This window comes from Phoxinus phoxinus (genome assembly GCF_949152265.1).
Source record: "Phoxinus phoxinus genome assembly, chromosome: 17".
NCBI lineage: Eukaryota > Metazoa > Chordata > Actinopteri > Cypriniformes > Leuciscidae > Phoxinus > Phoxinus phoxinus.
The window spans coordinates 19,433,006-19,453,518 of record NC_136892.1 but is presented as its reverse complement, the minus strand read 5'-3'; the positions used below and the strand labels follow the sequence as shown (position 1 = coordinate 19,453,518).

At 35.8% G+C, this 20,513-nt stretch overlaps 2 protein-coding genes across 5 annotated transcripts; one reads left to right on the top strand and one right to left on the bottom strand.

Moving 5' to 3' along the window:
• On the top strand, window positions 1–8,679 carry nadk2 (NAD kinase 2, mitochondrial). Of its 2 annotated transcripts, none has more exons than XM_079586227.1 (13): window positions 1–112; window positions 711–1,049; window positions 2,725–2,813; window positions 2,900–2,988; window positions 3,570–3,651; window positions 4,050–4,133; window positions 4,841–4,977; window positions 6,424–6,511; window positions 6,720–6,815; window positions 6,902–6,957; window positions 7,061–7,114; window positions 7,592–7,715; window positions 8,536–8,679. In XM_079586227.1, the coding sequence occupies exons 2-13, from the start codon at window positions 810–812 to the stop codon at window positions 8,669–8,671; spliced, it is 1,275 nt and encodes a 424-aa protein (XP_079442353.1). In that variant the 5' UTR covers window positions 1–112; window positions 711–809; the 3' UTR covers window positions 8,672–8,679. The 2 variants fall into 2 exon arrangements, with proteins under 2 accessions (XP_079442353.1, XP_079442352.1); XM_079586226.1 differs by having other exon boundaries at window positions 74–112; window positions 6,672–6,815.
• A 1,295-nt stretch (window positions 8,680–9,974) lies between these two features.
• skp2 (S-phase kinase-associated protein 2, E3 ubiquitin protein ligase) lies at window positions 9,975–20,264 on the bottom strand. 3 transcript variants are annotated; one of them, XM_079586230.1, is made up of 12 exons: window positions 20,079–20,255; window positions 18,520–18,589; window positions 18,111–18,346; window positions 17,105–17,340; window positions 15,791–15,905; window positions 15,562–15,705; window positions 15,322–15,456; window positions 14,960–15,058; window positions 12,520–12,647; window positions 10,500–10,551; window positions 10,299–10,406; window positions 9,975–10,178 (listed from the first exon to the last, which is right to left on the bottom strand). In XM_079586230.1, the coding sequence occupies exons 3-12, from the start codon at window positions 18,122–18,124 to the stop codon at window positions 9,977–9,979; spliced, it is 1,233 nt and encodes a 410-aa protein (XP_079442356.1). In that variant the 5' UTR covers window positions 18,125–18,346; window positions 18,520–18,589; window positions 20,079–20,255; the 3' UTR covers window positions 9,975–9,976. The 3 variants fall into 3 exon arrangements, with proteins under 3 accessions (XP_079442356.1, XP_079442355.1, XP_079442354.1); XM_079586229.1 differs by having other exon boundaries at window positions 18,111–18,589; window positions 20,076–20,264; XM_079586228.1 differs by having other exon boundaries at window positions 18,111–18,589.
• Between the last annotated feature and the right edge of the window lie 249 nt (window positions 20,265–20,513).

The window sequence follows — 20,513 nt, the reverse complement described above, 5'->3', positions numbered from 1 at the left end:
ATCGCTGGACGCCAGTGAACTGAGTGAAGAATGGGCACACTAGCACAAAACCCGTCTATTCAAAGCCACGCCCACAGAGTCGGCGCTACGTGCTTTAAAGATGGCGGCATGTGTGAGTGTGGGATCTGATGTTTTTATTAGCCTCAACTTTGTGATTTGAAGTTCTGTATTTAGGTAGACGGTAAACTTCAGGTTTCTGTAGATCGCTTCGACTCGCACTCTCCGTCGTAGGGCAGGTAGACGGGGATGTGATTGGTCACTGCGCTTGGAGAGGTAACGTTAGTTGGTGGACAGTTTGACACGCTAAAACTGACAGCTGTAATCAGCTAGCTGTTCACGTACACCTAGAAAGGGCATCGTTCACGAACCTTCAGCAAATGTGACCTTCTGTGCGTCCAACACTGCGTGGCCAGTAGCCGACAACCAGCTAGTCAGATCACATTCGTAGGTTTGGAAAGTAAGATTAGGTGCTTACTGCTTTGCCATTGTTATCATCAGGTGACCTGCGAGTCTCTGAATGCTGCTGGTTACATTAACTTGCAAACCTTACAACCCCATAGATAAATCGTGTGTGTGTGTGTGTTTAGTTCGTGAAGTTTGTGTTTATTTTATTTATTTTGCCAAGAACCTCCAGCATTTTCAAGCTCCTAAACCCCCATTAATGACTTGCTCTGGAAAAGTAGTTTGACTGGTGGTGTCTATTTGAACAGGACAGGATTCAAGCCCTGAATGACAGCAAGAGCTGCAAAATTCTACATTAAATAGTTTTCCCCCTGACCATTTCTCCAATACTATTTTGCGGTAGTAGAATGCTATCCCGAGCTTTAAGGAAAACTCTTTCCTATGGAAATCCAATAGTGGCGGGTTTCACTGGGAGCTACTGTAGTCGTCTGTGTTTTCATCAGACCGCCGCGTGTAAAGTTGCTTCGCAAGCTGAATTTGGCTTCAAACCGGCGAAGGTGGCGGTTGTGACTAAGACCACACGATATGAATTCGAGCAGCAGAGATATCGATATGCGGGACTGTCGGAGGAGGATCTAAAACAGCTGGTAAGCAGACGCTTGTGAAGAGGTGAATACACCTGTTTATCTGTGTATTGATCAAATACACCGGTTTATCTGGTTACAGAACGTTTAAGGCGGGTGATGTAGGCTATTAACAACACAGACATACAAGTATCTTCAAGTAATGATAACTACATACTTTTGGCTTTACTTATACATTTCTTTGGGGAGGCAAAATTCAAAATCATGTCCCAGTTACACTTAAAGGGATAGTTCACTTTAAAATTAAAATTCTGTCATCATTTACTCACCCTCAAGTTGTTTCAAACCTGTATTAATTTATTTCTTTTGCTGAACACAAAGAAAGATATTTTGAAGAATGTCAGTAACCAAACAGTAGTCTGTACCCATTGACTTCCATAGTATTTTTTTTTTCCTACTATGGAAGTCAATGGGTACAGACTACTGTCTGGTTAACCCAATTTTGGGTCAAATATGAACAAACCCAGCCGTTGGGTTACATTTTTAAATTAAATTTTTAACCCAACATTTGAGTTTGTCCATATTTTACCCAAAATTGGGTTAAAAAAACCCCAGCATTTTTTAGTGTAGAGAGATGGACTCGATCACGTCATTGGCAGTGCTCAATTGGAGTGGACGGAGCTAAAGAGCTATTTTGGCCTGTGTTGCTTTTTTCGTCTCTCTGATTGGTGTAATTTTCGGTATCATGGGTAATGTAGTTTTTCACTTGGGAATTCCACTGTTCAACATGATTATTTTACACTAAGCTGAATAAAAGTGGGCTGATGGCTACAGCAGAAGCAAATGACACCAATTAACAACCTCGTAGCTCAGAGTCTGTCTTTAAAGATTTAGAAGTTAACGTTCAAAATAATTTTTCCTATGGACAAATGAACGGAGTGCTTCATTTTCACCTGGAATTCTGCTGTTGAATATGATTATTTAAAAAAGAAGTTTAAAAAATGCAGGCTTATGGCTTTAACAAAATCTTCGATTAACAACTATAGCTCATAGTACGTAGGTTTAATGTTATTGTTCAAGTTATCAATTCCCTGATGGAGAAAATGAATTTGATTTTTATTTCCGGAACCTGACTGTTGCACTCTGTTCTTTTGCTGTGATTTACTTGTTGCAATTCTCTGATGGAGATTTTTTTTCATTAACATATGTTAATGACATATTTTTATCAGCAGGAATACCACTGTTAAACATGATCATGATTCAAAATCAATCCTCCTATGGAGAAAATGAGTGTTTTTTTTGTTTTGTTTTACTTCTGGAATTACCCTCACTTTCTTATCCCCTCCCTCGAAATAGCTAAATATTCATATTTAGCTATTAGATACATATTAATATCTTCATTAAAATATTTATATCTGTAGGGGTTAACTTTCGTTTTACCTAAAACTTTTTGTTTTCTGACACTGTTTAATTATATTGCTCAACAAAAGAAGTCTGTTAATATTTTACCTCCCTTTCCTGTTGGTTCTATTGTTAGCTCAATTCAGTAGCGAGCAAAATGGGCTTAAAGTATTTAACAGTCCGCCAACAATGCCTGCAGCAAAATTGTATTAAGAAGTCCAGAGTCCAACTAACTCCACACAATGTTAAAAGACTGTTTATTTTTACTAGTGAGGATATTTTCAAGAAGCAATACATTGTTTATGATATTTAATTTGTCGTCGTCTTGTCATCACAGCTTGCCCTAAAAGGATCCAGTTACAGTGGGCTTCTGGAGAGACACAATATACACACCTTTAATGTTGGACAGATTGTGGACAGTCTACAGTAAGATGACACTCAAAAATGGAAATTCTGACAGTATTTGAAATAATTTTCAAACAATTTTCAAGACTGTCCTTTCATCTTTGTAGGAAACAGGGGATTGAGGTGCGCATTGTAAAAAGAGGAGAATATGACGAGGACACAGTACGATGGGCCGATGCCATTATCTCTGCTGGAGGTAAAGCTCAGGTGTTTGGTTTTTATACTTGATTGTTTAATTGTGCACCAGTTGACATATGAGAGATGGTTTCACAGGACTTTATGCAAGTGTGTGTATCTAGGGCCTAAAATTAACCCTCGCCAAATGCGAGTAAAAATCTTTGTTGGCGAGTATATGAAGTGTGTCAATCGCCAGTTGGCCGGTAACATTCTTAAAAATTCTAACAATGCAAGATTGTGAGAACGTGAAGAACATGAGATAATTTGAGAAGCTCTCATTCTCATCTTTTTGCACTTGAACAGACATATTCAAAGAAAATGATGTCAAAATGCTCATCTTGGGAAGTATCCACGTAAACTTAAGTCTTTAGTGAACAAACAGTATTGATTCTTAAAGTTTTAGCAGCCTAATATTTCTAATATAAGAACAATCATTCGTCTTGACTTTTGTAACTTTAATAAGGATTAATCCTGGTAAAAAAAAAAATATGGCCGGTAAAGTCACCGGCCATTGGCAGGTTTGACAAAAAGTGAATTTTAGGCCCTGCATATGCATATTATTTGTGTGTGTGTAAAATTCTAACAGATATTATTTCATAGGTGACGGAACCATGCTACTTGTTGCCAGTAAAGTGTATGATAAGAACAAACCTGTATTGGGGGTCAACACAGACCCAGAAAGGTAATAAAAACTAGCCTATAGTGAGTGTAAGTTTATGCTAACACTTTACTTAAAGCCCTTAGGCCTTATGCATTATAAAGGTATTCATAATGTTATAATGCATTATATATTTTCAGAAATAATTGTTGCCAAGTTCAAATGCATCATAATATTTGCAGATTCTGAAGTTGGTTGTTTGTCATGTGTTTTAATGCATTATACTTTCTACAGGTCTGTTCAATGAATAGATAAGTATTATAATGTATCAGAACTGTGGTTACAATTATTCATGAGACCATACAATGCATTATGAGGTGCATCACATGGCATAATTAATAATGCATTATACGTAAAGGCCTTAAATTAAGTCTCACCAAGTTTATTTGTTTCATAATGTACATGTGTTTTTGTATATGAAGGTCAGAGGGCCACCTGTGTTTACCTGTGCGCTATACACAAGCCTTTTCTGAGGCCTTACAGAAACTCAGGAAGGGTGAGTTCAGGTAGGCACTTCTTATTTACTCTTGCCTCTTGTCGGCAGTAATCCAATTTGCTATATAATCCAATTTGCAATCAGTTGTTTTCTTCTATACTTCTTGCTAAAGTACTTTGCAAAAGGCATTTTTATTTGTATAGCAATTCACAATTCAGAGTACTTTATATTTAACAAAGGAATACAAAATAATTATAAAATCATACCAGATGTTTAAGAAGTAAAAAAAAAAAAAATGTATTCTAATAAAAATGTATAAAAAATATGTTAAAGAAAGGAGAAAATATGAATTGATTAATATTTATCTTCTAATCATCAATGACCGTGATTGGTCCATCCTTACCAGCGTGGAGATAAGTAACAGGCTACACTTTATTTTAAGGTGAAGTAGTTACATTGTACTTACTCAAATAAGTACTGAGTTATATTAATTAACTAATGTACGTGCACTTACTATAGAGTTATGGTTAGGATTAGGGTTTGGTTTAGGGTTAGTAATTATGCATAATTCAATGTTATTACTATAGCAAGTACATGTAGTAACTGTCACCTTAACATAAAGTGTTACCCACCGTTTAAATGCTGCTATTTAGGAAGATTGAACCTGACCAATAAGAGACCACTTCAGAGCTGCTAAGATCTACCCATTTTTGGAGTCGCTTGTTTCATTCTAATCATCATTGTACCTGCTTAATTTCCCCCTTCTATCTTCACTAGGTGGCAGTGGCGTCAGCGTATCCGTATGTACTTGGAGGGCACCGGGATCAACCCGACTCCAGTGGACCTGCACGAGCTGCAGCTGAGCCTGGAACAGCACAGCAAAGCGCACCGCATCACCACTGAGACTCAGCGCAGTAAGAGCACATTACTATCTCTACCAAACATTCCTCGACTGAATCTCACAAATACTGATGTTTCTTACTTTATTACAGTAACGTGAATGAGTTTTTATTTTCTTGCAATAAAATTAGATTTTTGGTGCTTAATTATTGCAGAAAATATAATCAAATTCAATAAAGTATTATATATAAAATACACACACATATATGTGTGTGTGTGTTGTATGTGTATATTTAATATTTTTTTATTTGTCATTTTTATATATAATAAAAAAAAAATTCAGTCTGTTAATTAAAAAAACAACAACATTATTTTCAACAATACTCAAGCACATTTTCCTCAATGTCTCATTATTGTATTGTAAAAAAAAATATTCTCATTACTGTAGTACAGTAATGAGAATCAGCACAGCATATATAATATATATATATATATATATATATATATATATATATATATATATATATATATATAATCATATAAACGTTTTAAAATAAGTCTCTTCTGCTCTTAAGGCTGCATTTATTTAAACCAAAATACATCAACTTTAATATTGTGAAATATTTTTTCAATTTAAAATAATTGTTTTCTAATTGAATATATTGATGTCAAAGCTGAATTTTCAGCATCATTACTCCAGTCTTCAGTGTCACATGATCCTTCAGAAATCATTCTAATATGATGATTTGATGCTCATTTCTTATTATTATCAATGTTGAAAACAGCTGTGTACAATTTATTTTCCAATTAATCTTAACAATTAATTTGAGTTCAAAAGAACAGCATTTATCGGAAATGGATAGCTTTTGTAACATTATAAATGTCTTTACATCCTTGCTGAATAAAAATATTATTTTCTTTAATTTCTTTCCCAAAACAAACAAACTTCTTAACGATAGTGTATGATGTTACAAAAGCTTTTTTTTGTAATGTCATATGATGCTGAAAATGTAGCTTTGCCAACACATGAATAAATGCCTTTTAAAAGATATTCAAATAGAAAACAGTTGTTTTAAAATGAAAAAATATTTCACAATATTTCTGTTTTTGCTGTATTTTGGATCAAATAAACACTTCATAAAAAGCATACCGATCTAAAACTTTAGACTGGTAGTGTGTATAACATTTTTATTGTGAGGTTCACCCAAACAGGGTTATTATATTTATATTATATTGAATATATAGTACATTGATTTTATTGTCAGTTTAATTTCAAATTTTCATTTGATTAGTTTTAGTTTTCTCCTGAGTTATTTGTTTTATTTTTAGTATTTTAAGGCTAATAATGTTAATGCACCTACTGGTATAATTTGAACATATGTTAAATTTCCCAATACATTCTAGTGTTGTTGCTGTCTACTGGCATTTCATGTTTCATGCTGTGAAAATCTGACTAATTCCATCGTAACTAACTCCGAACTATTGTTAGAGACAACAACGATATGATGCTTTTGCGACAGGTACGACACACGACAGTTCTGAAAGGCCTCACCTACTCCCTGTCCGAGGGCTCAATGAGATCTTCATCGGGGAGTCTCTGTCCTCCAGGTATATATCGCTGCCCTCCTGTGTGTGATGTTGTGGAACCAGTCGCTAACCATGTCCTAAAGACACTGCATCTCATCAACCACGTTTCCTCCTTCACTTCATGCACCCCCCCCCCCCCCCCCCCCATCTCCCCTTACTTGTGGATTTCTGTCTGCCACAGGGTGAAGTATAAATCCTTCAAACCCCATCTTACCCTCTCGCTTCATAGGGCTTCATACTATGAAATCTCCATTGATGACGGGCCGTGGGAGAAACAGAAGAGCTCAGGGCTCAGCATTTGCACTGGAACTGGATCTAAAGCCTGGTGAGTCAAAGCATTACTTGACTGAAGTGATCTGATATGGTCTTATATTGTCTGAGTTACCAAATCATTTTTCTTCCTTCATCCAGGTCCTACAATATTAATAAGCTTGTGGAGCAGGCAGTGGAGGATGTCCTTAGAATAGGTTAGAAACACAAAAAGTTACACAAAATAAATGTGCGCTATGAAAGCACAGTTTGCAATCGACAGTCAGTACAAGCATGATTTAGATGTTTTCTGTATCTTAGGAAAATCAAAAACGGGTTTGGATGTTCCTCTAGATCGGAAGTTCATTGCAAGTGGTGAGTTCACTATATCTGGTAACACTTTATAATAAAGTTCCTTTTAACTATATTAGTTGACATGAACTAACAATGAAAAAGAATACTTGTAGAGCATTTATTAATCTTAGTTATTTCAGTATTTACTAATATGTTATTAATTAAAATCAAATGTTGTGTCTGGTAATATTATTTAAGGTACCTGAATTAACATGGACTAACAAGAAACAGTTGAATTCTTAATAACTGACGTTAACAAAGATTAATAAATACTATTACAAATGCATTGATTATTGTTAGTTAATGTTAGTAATGCATAATGGAACCTTATTGTAAAGTATATATCTTTACGAATATCTTTGTAAAAAAAAAATATTAGTAAATAAGTGTCATTTGTATTTTAAAATGACTTTTTATAGGTTTCATTTTGTTCAACTATTTAACTTATAAAACGAACATTCTGCCATTTTAAACTATTTTCTCTCTTTTTGTGTTCAGTGACGGAAACATACAATGAGTCACTAATCTTCGGCCCAGAGGAGGACAAACTTTTCTTCAGTATAAGGGAGCCGATAGTCAACAGAGTATTTTACAATAGCCGGCAAAGAGGTTTTGCCAAAAAGTACGTTTTAATTTCCATCCTCTCCCTACTTGGGTTAAATGTTGCAAAATTTCTGCATTATTATATTAACTCTTTCCCCGCTATTGACAGATATTCCCCGGCATTGATGGAATGTTCTGGTGTTCCATATTTCCACTGTTATACGCTAGGGGGCGCTATTACACAACTTTTGAAAGAGCAGTGAATCTCCTGATCAAAACGCATTCGAAGATATATATTTTTTTTTTGGTTGTTGTTTAAAAGCAGAGAGTCTGTTTTTTCTTTTGATGTATTGCATGTTTAGATATTTATACAACAAAATATTCTGGGGCCATGAAATTTGTGAAAATGATCAAAAACGCTGGCGGGTAAAGAGTTAATATTAAACTTGGTTAAGGTTAACTTCTACAGACTTTATGTTTGTCCATAATACATTACTAATGAACAATAGTATATTCAGAAAATGTACAGATTTTAGGTTATTAAATAGTTTATTGTTAGTTCATAATACCTAATCCATTAACTGTTAACAAATCAAACCTTTTTTTTTTATTATTATTCATACCCCTGGTTTCACAGTCCGGGCTTAAGCTTAGTCCCAGACTAAAATGCATGTTTGAGCCGTTTTAACTGACAGCCGCTCGCACTGACATTTCTTACAATGCCATTGTTTTGACTTGATGCTCACCAGTAAAATCTACTTAAATGTCCTAATTGAATTAAGGTCTAATCCTGGCTTAATTTTAACCCTGTCTGTGAAACCAGGCCTATATATTTGATTAAAAGGCTGTTAAAAATTCTGGGATAACGTTAATGCTAACGTGGTTGTTGTTTTCTATAGGGTTTGTGTCCGCTCAAGGTGCTGGGATGCCTGCATGGTGGTGGATGGTGGGACGTCCTTTGAGTTTAATGATGGTGCCATTGCTACCATCATCTTGAATGAGGAGGACTTGTTGCGAACTGTCATTCTTGATTAAATCATTTGATACATCAAACTGTTGCTCCATGAACTTCTATATTAAGGACTGAATGATTGTCTTTAGACTTTGAGATGGACATTATGTAAGCACTGAGTTTTAAGGGATGAGTTTTGCAGATGAAATGAACATATATCAGGATTTCACACTTCTGTAGTCTATGCTTGCTTCTTTAAATGACCTTCTTTAGTTGCAGCCTACAGAAATGAACATTTAATTTTTTCCTAGACACATCAGCATTAGATTGTCAAGTGTCACATCACTATTGCTTTATTTAAACAATGGTCCAGAAATGCCCATGTTACTGAAATGTGATTGGAACTTTTTGTTGACAAGATTATTTATAATACATATTGAACAGTTGTGCCAAACATGCACTAAAGTATTGTTAATGTAGAAGTCTGAAACTGCAACCCATGAAAAAAAAAACTTGATATTTAAATGTTTTTGAGGTACACAATAGGGCAAATGGTTGAATATACGGAGTCCAACTCTACTCCAATCAAACCATTATGCAAAAGATTGTTAAAAACATGTCAGAATTTTGTAAAACCACATTTTCAGTTTTTAAAAATGTCTGTATTTATGTATTTTGATGCATCATTTACACTTGGAAAGTATCATTTTGTGTAATTTATGAAACTATCACATGACAACTTTAAATAAAAAGCAATACATTTATTTACAATTCAGATTATGCAAATAATTCATAAAATTACATTTACATGTCAAAGTTGTACAACATTCAAGGTTTCCAATATTAAAATAGTCAGAAAAATGGAAGATTCACAATATGTTCTCTGATGCTAAAGCACCTGGTGTAAAATAATTCAGAAACAGTATAAAACAACCATAAAAAAATCACTCATTACTAAACTAGACCTTTGATAATTCTCTAGTAAAACTGGAAATATACTTGATCATGAGAGGTAAACAGATCTTGCATTTGACAAATAGAACCTACTATATTCTAGATTTCACCTGAAGCAACAAATCTAGTAAAACAAATTGTAACAACTATTGGTACCAAACAGTTAAAATAACCACTAACAAACCTTTACCACAAAATAAGAGTGGTTGTGGTATAAGATATGATCTTTGCAGCAACATAAGAACAACACTCAATTCAAGATTGTCAGGACCTCTAACACAATTGTCATCTTCACAAAATTGAAACTGTTACAATATAAAACAAGAGGACTTACTAGTGATGTTTAAGACATTTTTAAAACCACAATTAAATGTCACAATAAGTGAAATACTGATCTATTTGGTTTACCCTGTAATCATCCTGGATTAAAAACATTAATGCTTGTAGATGAGTCGGCAGTGCATTCCCCAAAGTGTGCGATCTTTTCTTGATGATGCGGTGGGACGTGCCACAGTGGAGAAAGGCTGTGTGTTGATCTGTATGTGCGGTAGACCTTTACAAAGAATGGGCAGGTAGCTGTCCTGTATTAGCCCGAAGACCTCCAGGGTCTGCAAATTTAGAAACTTTTCAAAGTCACTGTAGAGGGGAACAAGAAAGAGAAAGAATATTTATTGCTTGTATGTAGACCATATACAGACATAAAAGCACTCGAAGAGATGTCTTTTCTTTCTGAACTCAGTCTCTCAAATCTCTTACATGAGAGAAGCTGGGTGGATCTGATAACAACGGCTCAGTCCCAGATGTTTCAGGAAGGAAAGTTGCTGCAGGACTAGGAAACTGTCTGTCGTCACAAGCACGCTATCACTGTAATGATAAAACATATAACCGAATGTTAACCACCTGCTGTGTGCCATTATACATCTGACCCACAATCATCTTCCCAAATCACAGACTCACCTCAAATCTAGGTTTGTGAGGTTCGGACATCTTTTTACTATAGCTTTGACATCTGAAACACAAAAATGTATACATTATCTTTGAAAAAAAAAAAAAAGGTCACAAAGCCAAACTCCATGCTTTCCTCGCCTTCCATTAGGGGTGTGCCATATCACACCGTCCACGATAATACCGGTATACATTTTTACATGTTTTTACAAAAAATGTTATATCGCGATATCAATGATATAGCTACGCGATGACGTATGGCACATTTACGTTCCCTAGCGCGCACAACAACAACACCTGTCAGAGTAAGAGCAGCCTGTCAGCCGCCGATGACGATTTAGTACATAAAAAGGGAGCCACTTCAAACACACCGTCGAGTACAACCAAACTTTCTCAGAGACGCAATTTCACAAACAGCTCGACTATTCAGCGGTGCTGTCGCGTCTACTCTCTCTCGTCTCTCAAAATGTGTTGCACAAGGCAGGCGGCATTTAGGGAGTTACGTTTAGGAGTCGGGACATGACTGAATTGTCACTTGCACAATCAAGCCATCAGTGCATCGTAACTAAGTTTATCATTGTCACGTCTTCTTAAGTCTTATCAGTTTAAACAGTCAAGCGATTTTAAACTACCCAGTACTCGCGCGCTCTCTGAGAGATAGTTTATCTGCATGCATAGGCTAAATACAGTAAAGCCGCCTCACAAACAGCTCGCGAGTAACAAGCTATTTTAAGTTCTTTTATTTTCATTTTAATGAAAAAAAAAAAAAGCAAAAGTTCGTCCAAATTCCGGTCTTGGTAAGTATACTCATAAACACAGTCGGTTATGTATAAAACGCATGAGACAGTGTGACAGACAGTGTGAAAACAGCAATGGATCCGTGCACTAGCAGTAAAAGTGACAGCAGCCATACGTGTCTGTCATTAATGTTGTAGTCAAAACAACAAAAGATAGCTTTAATTGTAATGAATGAGAATTAATAGCCTATGTATTTAATTTAGTCAGTAATCAGAACTAAAAAAAAGACACTGTTATTTTACATTTGATTACTTTAGTTTCTGTATATTTCTGAATACTAGTTAGACCTACCCAAAAAGGGTATTTTTTATTTGTATCTTTATTATTTTTGCTACTTTTTTCAATTTAATTCAAAGATTGAAATCAAGCTTCCTTGTGTTGTGTAAACTCTTAAAGTCCCTGTAAAGGCAATTCGGAAAAAAAATTCTAAACACATAAATGTTAGAAATGTATTGTTAAAACATATTACAAAGACTGTGTGAACTGTGAAGTACTGAATTGTGGAGTTAGACCGTTAAACAGTTTTTCACCATTGCTGTGTTCCGGATTTTTTCGGTTCCTACTTTATGTCCACTGGAGCCCCTGACGCTGGCCCCTCCCCTAACAATAGAGCACATTCACTTCAGATTGCCGCTCAATCGCGAGTTACTGTCAGTAGCCTACTATTAGTTACTACAGCCTACAGTTTGCTAGCTAGCTATCTAGCCTTCATCACGGAAATGCGAACTACCTGGATGCGATCACGTACAAAACAGATCGTCAATCAAAAGTTGACTTGTGTGCTTATGTTATAATTATAGTAGGTACTGTAGTCCACAGTAACTCCACAGTTGAGTGTGGCGACTGCAGCTTACCCGCGAGTGGGCGTGCGTGGTTTCAGCGCAGCCAGCGGACACGCCCCCAGCGTTTGAGAGCAGAGACTACTGCTCATTTTTTCAAGATTTTGATAGCTTATTTTATGTACTTGCTGGCTTTTTTTATCATTCAAATTTGGCTGGGTGGCTAATAACACATTTTTCTGTGGTGTGACAAACTCAGAACACATACTTAATTTTGACTTTACAGGGACTTTAACAACAAAGTTATTACCCCATTGTAAAAATGCAATGAGTGAGAAAACATTTAGGTGAGATAAACGTAGTTTTCTCTTAAAAAAATTCTATATCGTCATAAATATCTCAAATATTCTTGAAATATTGTGATATAATTTTGAGGCTATATCGCCCACCCCTACCTTCCATGATGAGGTTTTGTCTGTAACCACTGATGTTCAGTTGAGTGACGCTGGAGGGAATGTTGTTAGCAATGGCTTGAACATGAAGATTGTTGAAGTCACACCACGACACGTTAATTTCTTCAATTCTGGATTGAGAAAAAGATGTTGTGGGCTTTACAATGGGTCAAAAACAACCTTTTCTGATAATGAATACATCAATATATAAAATTAAACAAATAATAATAAATAATCCTCAAGCTTAATACTAATTAATATTAATACTACAAATAATAAAATACTTTGTCCTTGAATTTACAATGATCAAAAGTGAAAGTAAAGACGTTTTTATAATTTATTTAAAGATTTCAAATAAATGCTGCTCTTTTGACCTTTACAACCCACTACAATGCGAGTAAATCATTCGCATATGCAAGTAAATTTCACTCTGGGCGACTAAATAATGTATATCATTAGCCATTGACTAATAAATTCTTACTCGCCATCTGTGTTAACTCGCCATTGTGTTGTAACACTGACTGAGCGCTGAGTTTCACTCTCCGTCAAAGCGATCTGTAACGTTAGTATTTCAAATTCAGCTCAGCGTACCTGTGTGTGACGTACCATAAACTCTAGTGTGAAGATGCGCGAGTCGACGTCGCGTTTCTCACGCACGCACGCAAAGAGCAAGAGAGAGTCTTACATACCACGCAAAATTGACACGCTACATGAAAACAATATTCTTGTTTGTTTCTTGAGTTCATCTGGTATTATTCAGCTTTTAAGAACAAGCAGAAGAGATACCGGTTTCTCCGGTAGTGGCAATCTTATTGGATGGCACTCATCCCTGTTTTAATTTCAGCAAATCGGAGCGAACGAACGCTGTCAAGGGGATTAACATTCATGAACCCAGCAGCTCATGTGTTATAGGCCTATATTATATATTTTTATAGTCTATGGTTGTATATTGTCATTTTAGTAGTAGAATTATCTTTTAATAATAATTACTATTAGCTTTTCTTTCTTTTTTTTACAGAAACAATGAAATGACCAAGAATATCTTTAGCACCACCAGTTCAGTTTAAGTTCAGTTAAAATGACAAATATGCATTCATGCATGATTTTCAAGTTTTCTAAAAGGCTAATTAAATAGGCTAATGCTTGATTGACTTGATCAAAAAGTGCCTGCGGTCACCCGCGGTTACGAGTCATCCAAAAATATTTTTAATGATATTCGGGTCGCGGTCGGTCGGGTCGTTTGAAATAAAGATGCCAATTATATCTTTGTAATTTATATAGTACTAGACACAATTTTCTATGAAATGCATAGGTCTACACTTAATTGACTGAATAACTGGCGCGAGGATGACGCACGAGCTCAGTCTGCAGGCAGAGATGAAAGTGGGAAATCCTTATTTACCTTTTGAATGTTGAGCGCGTTATTAACTTTTGAATAAAAGCTGACGCGGGACAAAATGCCCGATTTCCCAACACGTTGAACTGAGCAATAATACCATTGTGCCATTTTAATAGGCTACTTTTAAATGCATATAGCTCAGTAATGTCAGTTTTATGTATTTGCTGAGAGGGGGCGGGATTTTTGTTGGGAAAGTCGGGGGAGAGACGCACACTTCGATTAGACTGGATAAACACATGCTGCATCTTAATTGTTAAGAAAATGAAACGAAATAAATGAATAAATCAAGCCTTTATTACATAACACTAGGCTATATCATACAGCATTCAGAAAAATGCGCACCCCTAGTACCTACGTCTATGTCCCAAATACGATGAGCATTTACTAGCTACTTTTAAAAAATGAGGGTCAGGAAGCGGGTCGGGTACAATATTTTCTTAAACAATATTTTTTTTTTTTTTGCGGTCCGAGTTGCTGGCGGGGGTTAGTTGAAAACGTCGGTCGGGTGCGGGTTGTTTATACATTGACCCGTCACTGATAAATAAATATATATATATATATATATATATATATATATATACATACATACATACACACACGCATCTCATATCAGTCTGGCGAGTAACCCAAAATATTTACTAGCCAATGGTGATTATATTGCCAAGGTGTGTGTAGAGGGTTGCTTTATTCAACAAAGATTCCTGAAATAAAAATTTAAGTATAATGGTTAAGCACCAAGCAGCACAATCGTTTTTTTAACATTGATAAAGAAATGTTTCTTGCGCAGCAAATCATATTAGAATGGTTTCTGAAGGATCACGTGAGACAGAAGACTGGAGTAATGATGCTGAAAATTCAGCTTTTCCATTACAAAAACAAAGTACATTTTAAAATACAGTAAAAAATAATATATATATATTTAAATTGCAATATTTTAACTGTGCTTTTGATTAAATAAGCTTCGATGAGAACTAGAGATTTCTTTCAAAAACATTCAGAAAATCTGACCAACCCCAAACAAAGCTGTACATCAGTTAATCTTACCGAGTGCAAGATTTCAGCATCTCAGCCAGAGATTCAGGAGAGAAGCCAGAACAGCCACACAAATTCAGCCGGACAAACTCAGTATTTTGAGCAAGAGAACTGCAAGAAAGCAAAATAAAGGTTTAAGGAATCTAAATGCAACAAAACTCCATTAAATGTGTAATTTCTAAATAAAATACTACAAAGAGAAATAAATATGATCGCTTGGCAGACATCCGTAGTTTCCCCACTGGTATTTACAACTTTGTGGTGGCTTTATTTTCATTCAACTCGTAAATACGATCTTTCCGACACGGCTTGAACGCACCAAAAATCTATGGATAAGGTGTAGTTTGCAAAATGGCTTTTAGACTATCACTTACTGAATAATACTATCAGAGAGCACCAATCCTTCGAGACTAAGATTCTGTAGATGTCTGCAGCGAAACAGGATGTCTTCTAGAACAGATGTCTCCACTGTGCAGTTTGATAAATCCAGATGTTGGATGCGAAGTTTCCTGTAATTCAAACAGTACTGAAAATTACCAATGCAAGACAGCAATAACAGCAGGAATTACACAACATATCTTAACTGTGGAACTATGAAAACACACATTACTCACTCTGTACTTTTAAAAGTGGGTTGACCGATGCAGGTGTGTGGACAGCGCAGCCTCAGCGCCCCAGCTGAGAGCACCTGCCCAAGCTCCGCATCTAACTGAGCTTTTCCCACCAGGTCCACACCGTGCCACAGAGACTCATCAAACCTGCAAATGCAGAGTTACGAATATTAGTATTTATATCACAGGTGATCAGTGGTCTTCCAAACTTCCAACTTCGTTTATTACTTACGCTAAACGATGCCAGCGCTTGCAGACCCGTGACGTCCTGAGGAGATCTTGCAGTGAGAGACGAGACAGGATTCCCAGCAACAGCTCATCAGGTAGACTGTCCCAACACAAGCCTGCTGAGGGAGGAGCAAGAAAACAAATTAGGCCCTCTACTGCCCACACAGTTCATCTTATGAGCAATTACAATTCAGTAATAGGGTTTTGTCTGTAGTTCTCATGCAACTATATCACATTTTCCTTTAAAGCACTTATACACAAGACAACACATGTTTCCATCCAGAAAAACCTGTAAAGTCTGATGCCAGGATTTTCTTTTGTATATAAAAAAATAACATGTAAAAGGTTTGCATATGTGTGCATCTTAGATAGATGTTTGTTTTCATATTTGATACATCAGGCTTTTATGGACCATATAGTTTGATACTGTGAGAATATAGAGCTCACGCACAAGTGAAAAGAATTATTCAGAGGCCCAAACTGAACAAAAATATGCAATTTGGCACAGTATCAAACTATAAAAAGTAAGATGAAATACTAAGAGCTTATATTGTACAACGATGAGATTTTCAGACTACTTGCATAAAAATGCATGTAAGAATTAAGTGTTAGTATCTCCTAAAAATGTCAAATATTTAAAAGCTTAGTTTTATGATCAAAGCTCGGTTGCGTTTTAATTGTGATGTCAAAATATGATGTGATGCAATACAATGATGATTGCGGGAATAAACATTCCTTAAAAGCCTGATGTATTGCACTTCAACATGCTTTTTTTCCTAGTTAGACTTTATTTTAAGGTGTCATTGTTACAATGTAATTATACATTTAAGTACCAACAACAACAACAACAACAACAACATGTACTTACTATAGGATTAGGGTTTGGCTGAAGGTTAGTTGAATGTAATGTAATTATGAATTATTTACTGTTATTACTACGGGAAGTACTGGTACATGTAACATAATTCAAATAAAGTGTTACCCTTTTCTCTTTACAGAAAGTATGGATAATCAAGTAAACCCAAGTTGCATCAGTTTAGTAAATGTTCATCTTGACATATTAACATGGAAGATACGTTTTAAAATATTTTTTTTTAAATTATGAAAAATATATATATTTTAAATTACACCAAAAGACATACCATAACCAATTATATAAATTTTCCTACTAAAAAGTATGAACTATCAATCAGAGGGCAAAATGCATGACATGGACTTCTTCAGCAGCTCTGATCATGTTGATCATTTAGAGGCTTTAGAAATTCATGCATCAAATGATACAGTAGGCTTAATAGAGTTCAAATGATCAGTTACAAACCTGATGATTCTCTTCTTTTTCTGGGGCGTCTGGCAAGAAAAAATACGTTTTCCTCATTTTCTTTCCCTTTTGCAGAAGTCAGGGGTTTTTTGTGTGGAGGTGACCACTGCTGGATGAGCTCGTTTGGAGTGTTCTCTGTGTCTAGACCCCCGCTGCAGGCGGGCCGCCTTTTCCATTTAGTCCTCAGAGGCCTGCACAAGGATCCCTCCAAATTCTCATTCAGTTCTTGAAACGGCCTACATAAAATCAAGGAAACATTAAGCAACACCACCATTTCTTGTTGTTAAACGGATATTCATAGAGCCTAGAGGTAAGTTAACGTTAACGTTAGCAGCAAAAAGCAACATGAAACCATTCCCTCGAGCTCCCAAACATACGATTGTACAGATTACATAAATTCAGTTTACAACATGTATAAAACGAGTATGCGGAGCTCTCACTACACAATATCTAATATTTGAGTGATTACAACTTTTTTGATTATTTTTATACTGTAAATTCCATGCTCACTTTACAAGTTCTGTGATGCCCGCCATTTGTCGCGAGCCCCTCTATACCAAATAGCCCCCATACTAATGTGCCTTTTAGAAAAACAAAACTATATATGAACCAATGAAACCATTAAATAGATACAAAGAAAATGTTTGATTTAAATTGGCTAATATAAATTCACGATTGGTGAAAAAAAATCCTACTCGCGCGTCACAACACAACTGGTGGCGCGCGCCAACAGCACATTCCACTAAAATGTATTTTTAAAAAGCGTCCCGTAGAACTATGCACTAGATATCTAAAGCCGTGTTTTAACAAGTAAGTTTATCACTGTGTTAAGTGCTTCTAGTAGTGCACCCAAAAGGTTATACACGTTATAAAATACACCAAAGTGGAGGGAGAATCCAAAGTAACTTATACAGAAACACACACACAAGTTTCTATTTTTAGGAAAATACGCGCTATGTAAAATACAAATCAGAATTCAGGTTTGCTACATGAAAATAAATATTACCTTTCGCTTGACATATTGACTTCGTAATGTTACTAAAGTGTTAACTTCTGCCAACTTTTAGAAGTAGCCAGGCTTCCTTCCCCGCTGGCTGGCGGCGCATTTAAACCTGCCTGACGTGCCTGTAGACCGCCTGTCCTGCTGCGATGCCATTGGCTGCAATGTAGGTGGCCGGAAGTGATGCATCTCCGACTCTGACAGCGGCTGGATATTGACTTGCCGCCCTCTACTGTGGAGGACTAAACACCACCATACGGGTTTTTCCCATGTCAAAACATAGTGTCAATGTGAAGTTACTTTCATCCCAAAGTACAATTTAAAACAGATTGGACTAAAATTAAATTGATGCATAAAACCACACATAGGCCTACAGGCACTAGCAACCTGTGGCGCTGTGGATTGACTGGATTACCAGCAACAGCTCATCATCAGATGGTAGACTCCCAATTTTTTTTTACAGAGATGGTCCAACCAACACAAGCCTGCAAAGAGAAGCAAGTAAACAAATTATGATATCCACTTATTAAAAGCTATTTAATAATAAAATTCCACTGAATTTTTTTGAAAGTATTTTTATAACACTCATATTTTTGCAAGAAATACAATACATTTGACCGCATCCAAAATGGGTCATACCATTATCAGTGCATGATCGCGGGAAAATACCATAAGAAAATACCGCGCATTCAACTAACAGCTAACAGGAGATGCCATAAGTGTTCAAAAGAGACTTTTTTATATAAGCGTTTGAAGTCTATGGTTTGAATCTAAATATAATTGTATATCCCATGCATACATTTCCCGCACATTCCCTCTTAATTAATGTTAACCCTTGACTTGAGATCACTTCACGACTAGTGCGAACGGTAAAATACTGCAAATTAAAACACCATACTATTCTTTTAAAAATAATTTACAACCACTAATTTTTCGCCATAATGTAATTAATAACTGAATGTGATGAGATACAGGGTTCAATAAAGGGTTTCTGTTTCGACTTACATACAAATAAGGATGAATGTGTCCTTATTAAAAATAAATAAATAAAAAGATTTACAAAAAGAGTTAAGTAATTAATACACAACTACAATTACTTATTTGACCGTTTATTTATTTCTCTGTATTTATTTAAATCCCTTTTAATCCTGTATATAATTAATTTAAATAACAAGACTAATTTTCCCTCTCCTTTCCAGTTGTCTTTCTTATTGCCCTTATCATATAGTGGCTGTACAAATGAGGATTTCAGCTGCTTGGCGTAAATATTTGGTCCCCAAACACACATTTTATTCTCCTGAATTTGTCACTTATAATATAAACGAGATTGAAGGTAATAATTTAACTTTTTATAGGACTATGTATTAAAATTAGTACTTGTTTATACATTTTCCAATTTATCAAATAGGGAATTTTTTTTTTTGCAAAAAGTCTCAGAAATATCAACCTGTATGTTTTTTCCCACTCACAGTACTCTAAAATTGCAGAAAATGTTTATGATATTTGAAATTGATGTTTAGAGAAATACAATGATTGACAAATAAATTAAATCCAGTCATATTTACAGCTGTAACTACTAGTTTAGTTTTGCGATACACAACAATAAGTTAGACAATCTCACAAACTCTAGCATTAAGTTGTATTAAACATTGACTTTTATGATATGTTTCTTGTTAACAATCTGTCAGATGATGCTCAAATGCAAATGTCATCCAAAATATGTGGAAACAATACAAATGAATGGTATGTATGTGCATTTCAATTATTTAAGACATTACTATTTATTCTATATAATCATATTGGAATAAATGTGTGTCAATATCATCTGGTTCGAGTCGAAGTGAACAAAGATTCAGAGTAGCCTAATCATTAACGATGTTAATACATTAACAACTGTCAGATTAAGACACGGTAGATTAGATCGTCTACGGAAACACCAGGATGTTAAATGCAATCATTGCGAATACTTACAACATTTTCTTTGATGGAAGGAAACCGTCTCTGTTCCTGTAACATCTTTGAACCGGAGTTGAAGGTGTAAATTCTGCTGTGAGTCAGTGAGACGCTCTGATAGACTGCCAGTGCTGCTTCCTACAGGAGAAATCCCACCCCGGGACAGTCGTGGCCTGTTGTCGACTAGGAGGCCATTGCTCGTGTCACTAAGAAACTTGCTGGTGGGGCTTCAGTAGCAGCTGCATGGGTCACAGACGTGACCCAAAAATAATGTCTATTGTTTGTGTGTGCGCACTTGTTCTTGGTGATCACTTCTCCCTTTGTTTTTAGGTACAAGTGCCTTGCACTTTCAAGTGTACCTGCTCGAAGGGCTGGTGAAGTGGAACGAAGCCCGTGGAGTCGCTGCTGTTGAAGGTGGCAGTAGGGAGATCATCTGCTACGGCGGCTAGATGCAGC

Excerpts from the sequence above, each read along its gene's own strand:
- skp2 (XM_079586229.1), bottom strand. Across the intron at positions 15,906-17,104 it reads AAAAAGAAGAGAATCATCAG|CAGGCTTGTGTTGGGACAGT; the intron begins GTTTGTAACTGA and ends CTCCTCCCTCAG. Across the intron at positions 15,059-15,321 it reads CTCTCTGATAGTATTATTCA|TTCTCTTGCTCAAAATACTG; the intron begins GTAAGTGATAGT and ends GCTTTCTTGCAG.
- nadk2 (XM_079586226.1), top strand. The coding sequence starts at position 810 with ATGCTATCCCGAGCTTTAAGGAAAACTCTTTCCTATGGAAATCCAATA. Across the intron at positions 1,050-2,724 it reads AGGAGGATCTAAAACAGCTG|CTTGCCCTAAAAGGATCCAG; the intron begins GTAAGCAGACGC and ends TTGTCATCACAG. Across the intron at positions 2,989-3,569 it reads TGCCATTATCTCTGCTGGAG|GTGACGGAACCATGCTACTT; the intron begins GTAAAGCTCAGG and ends ATTATTTCATAG.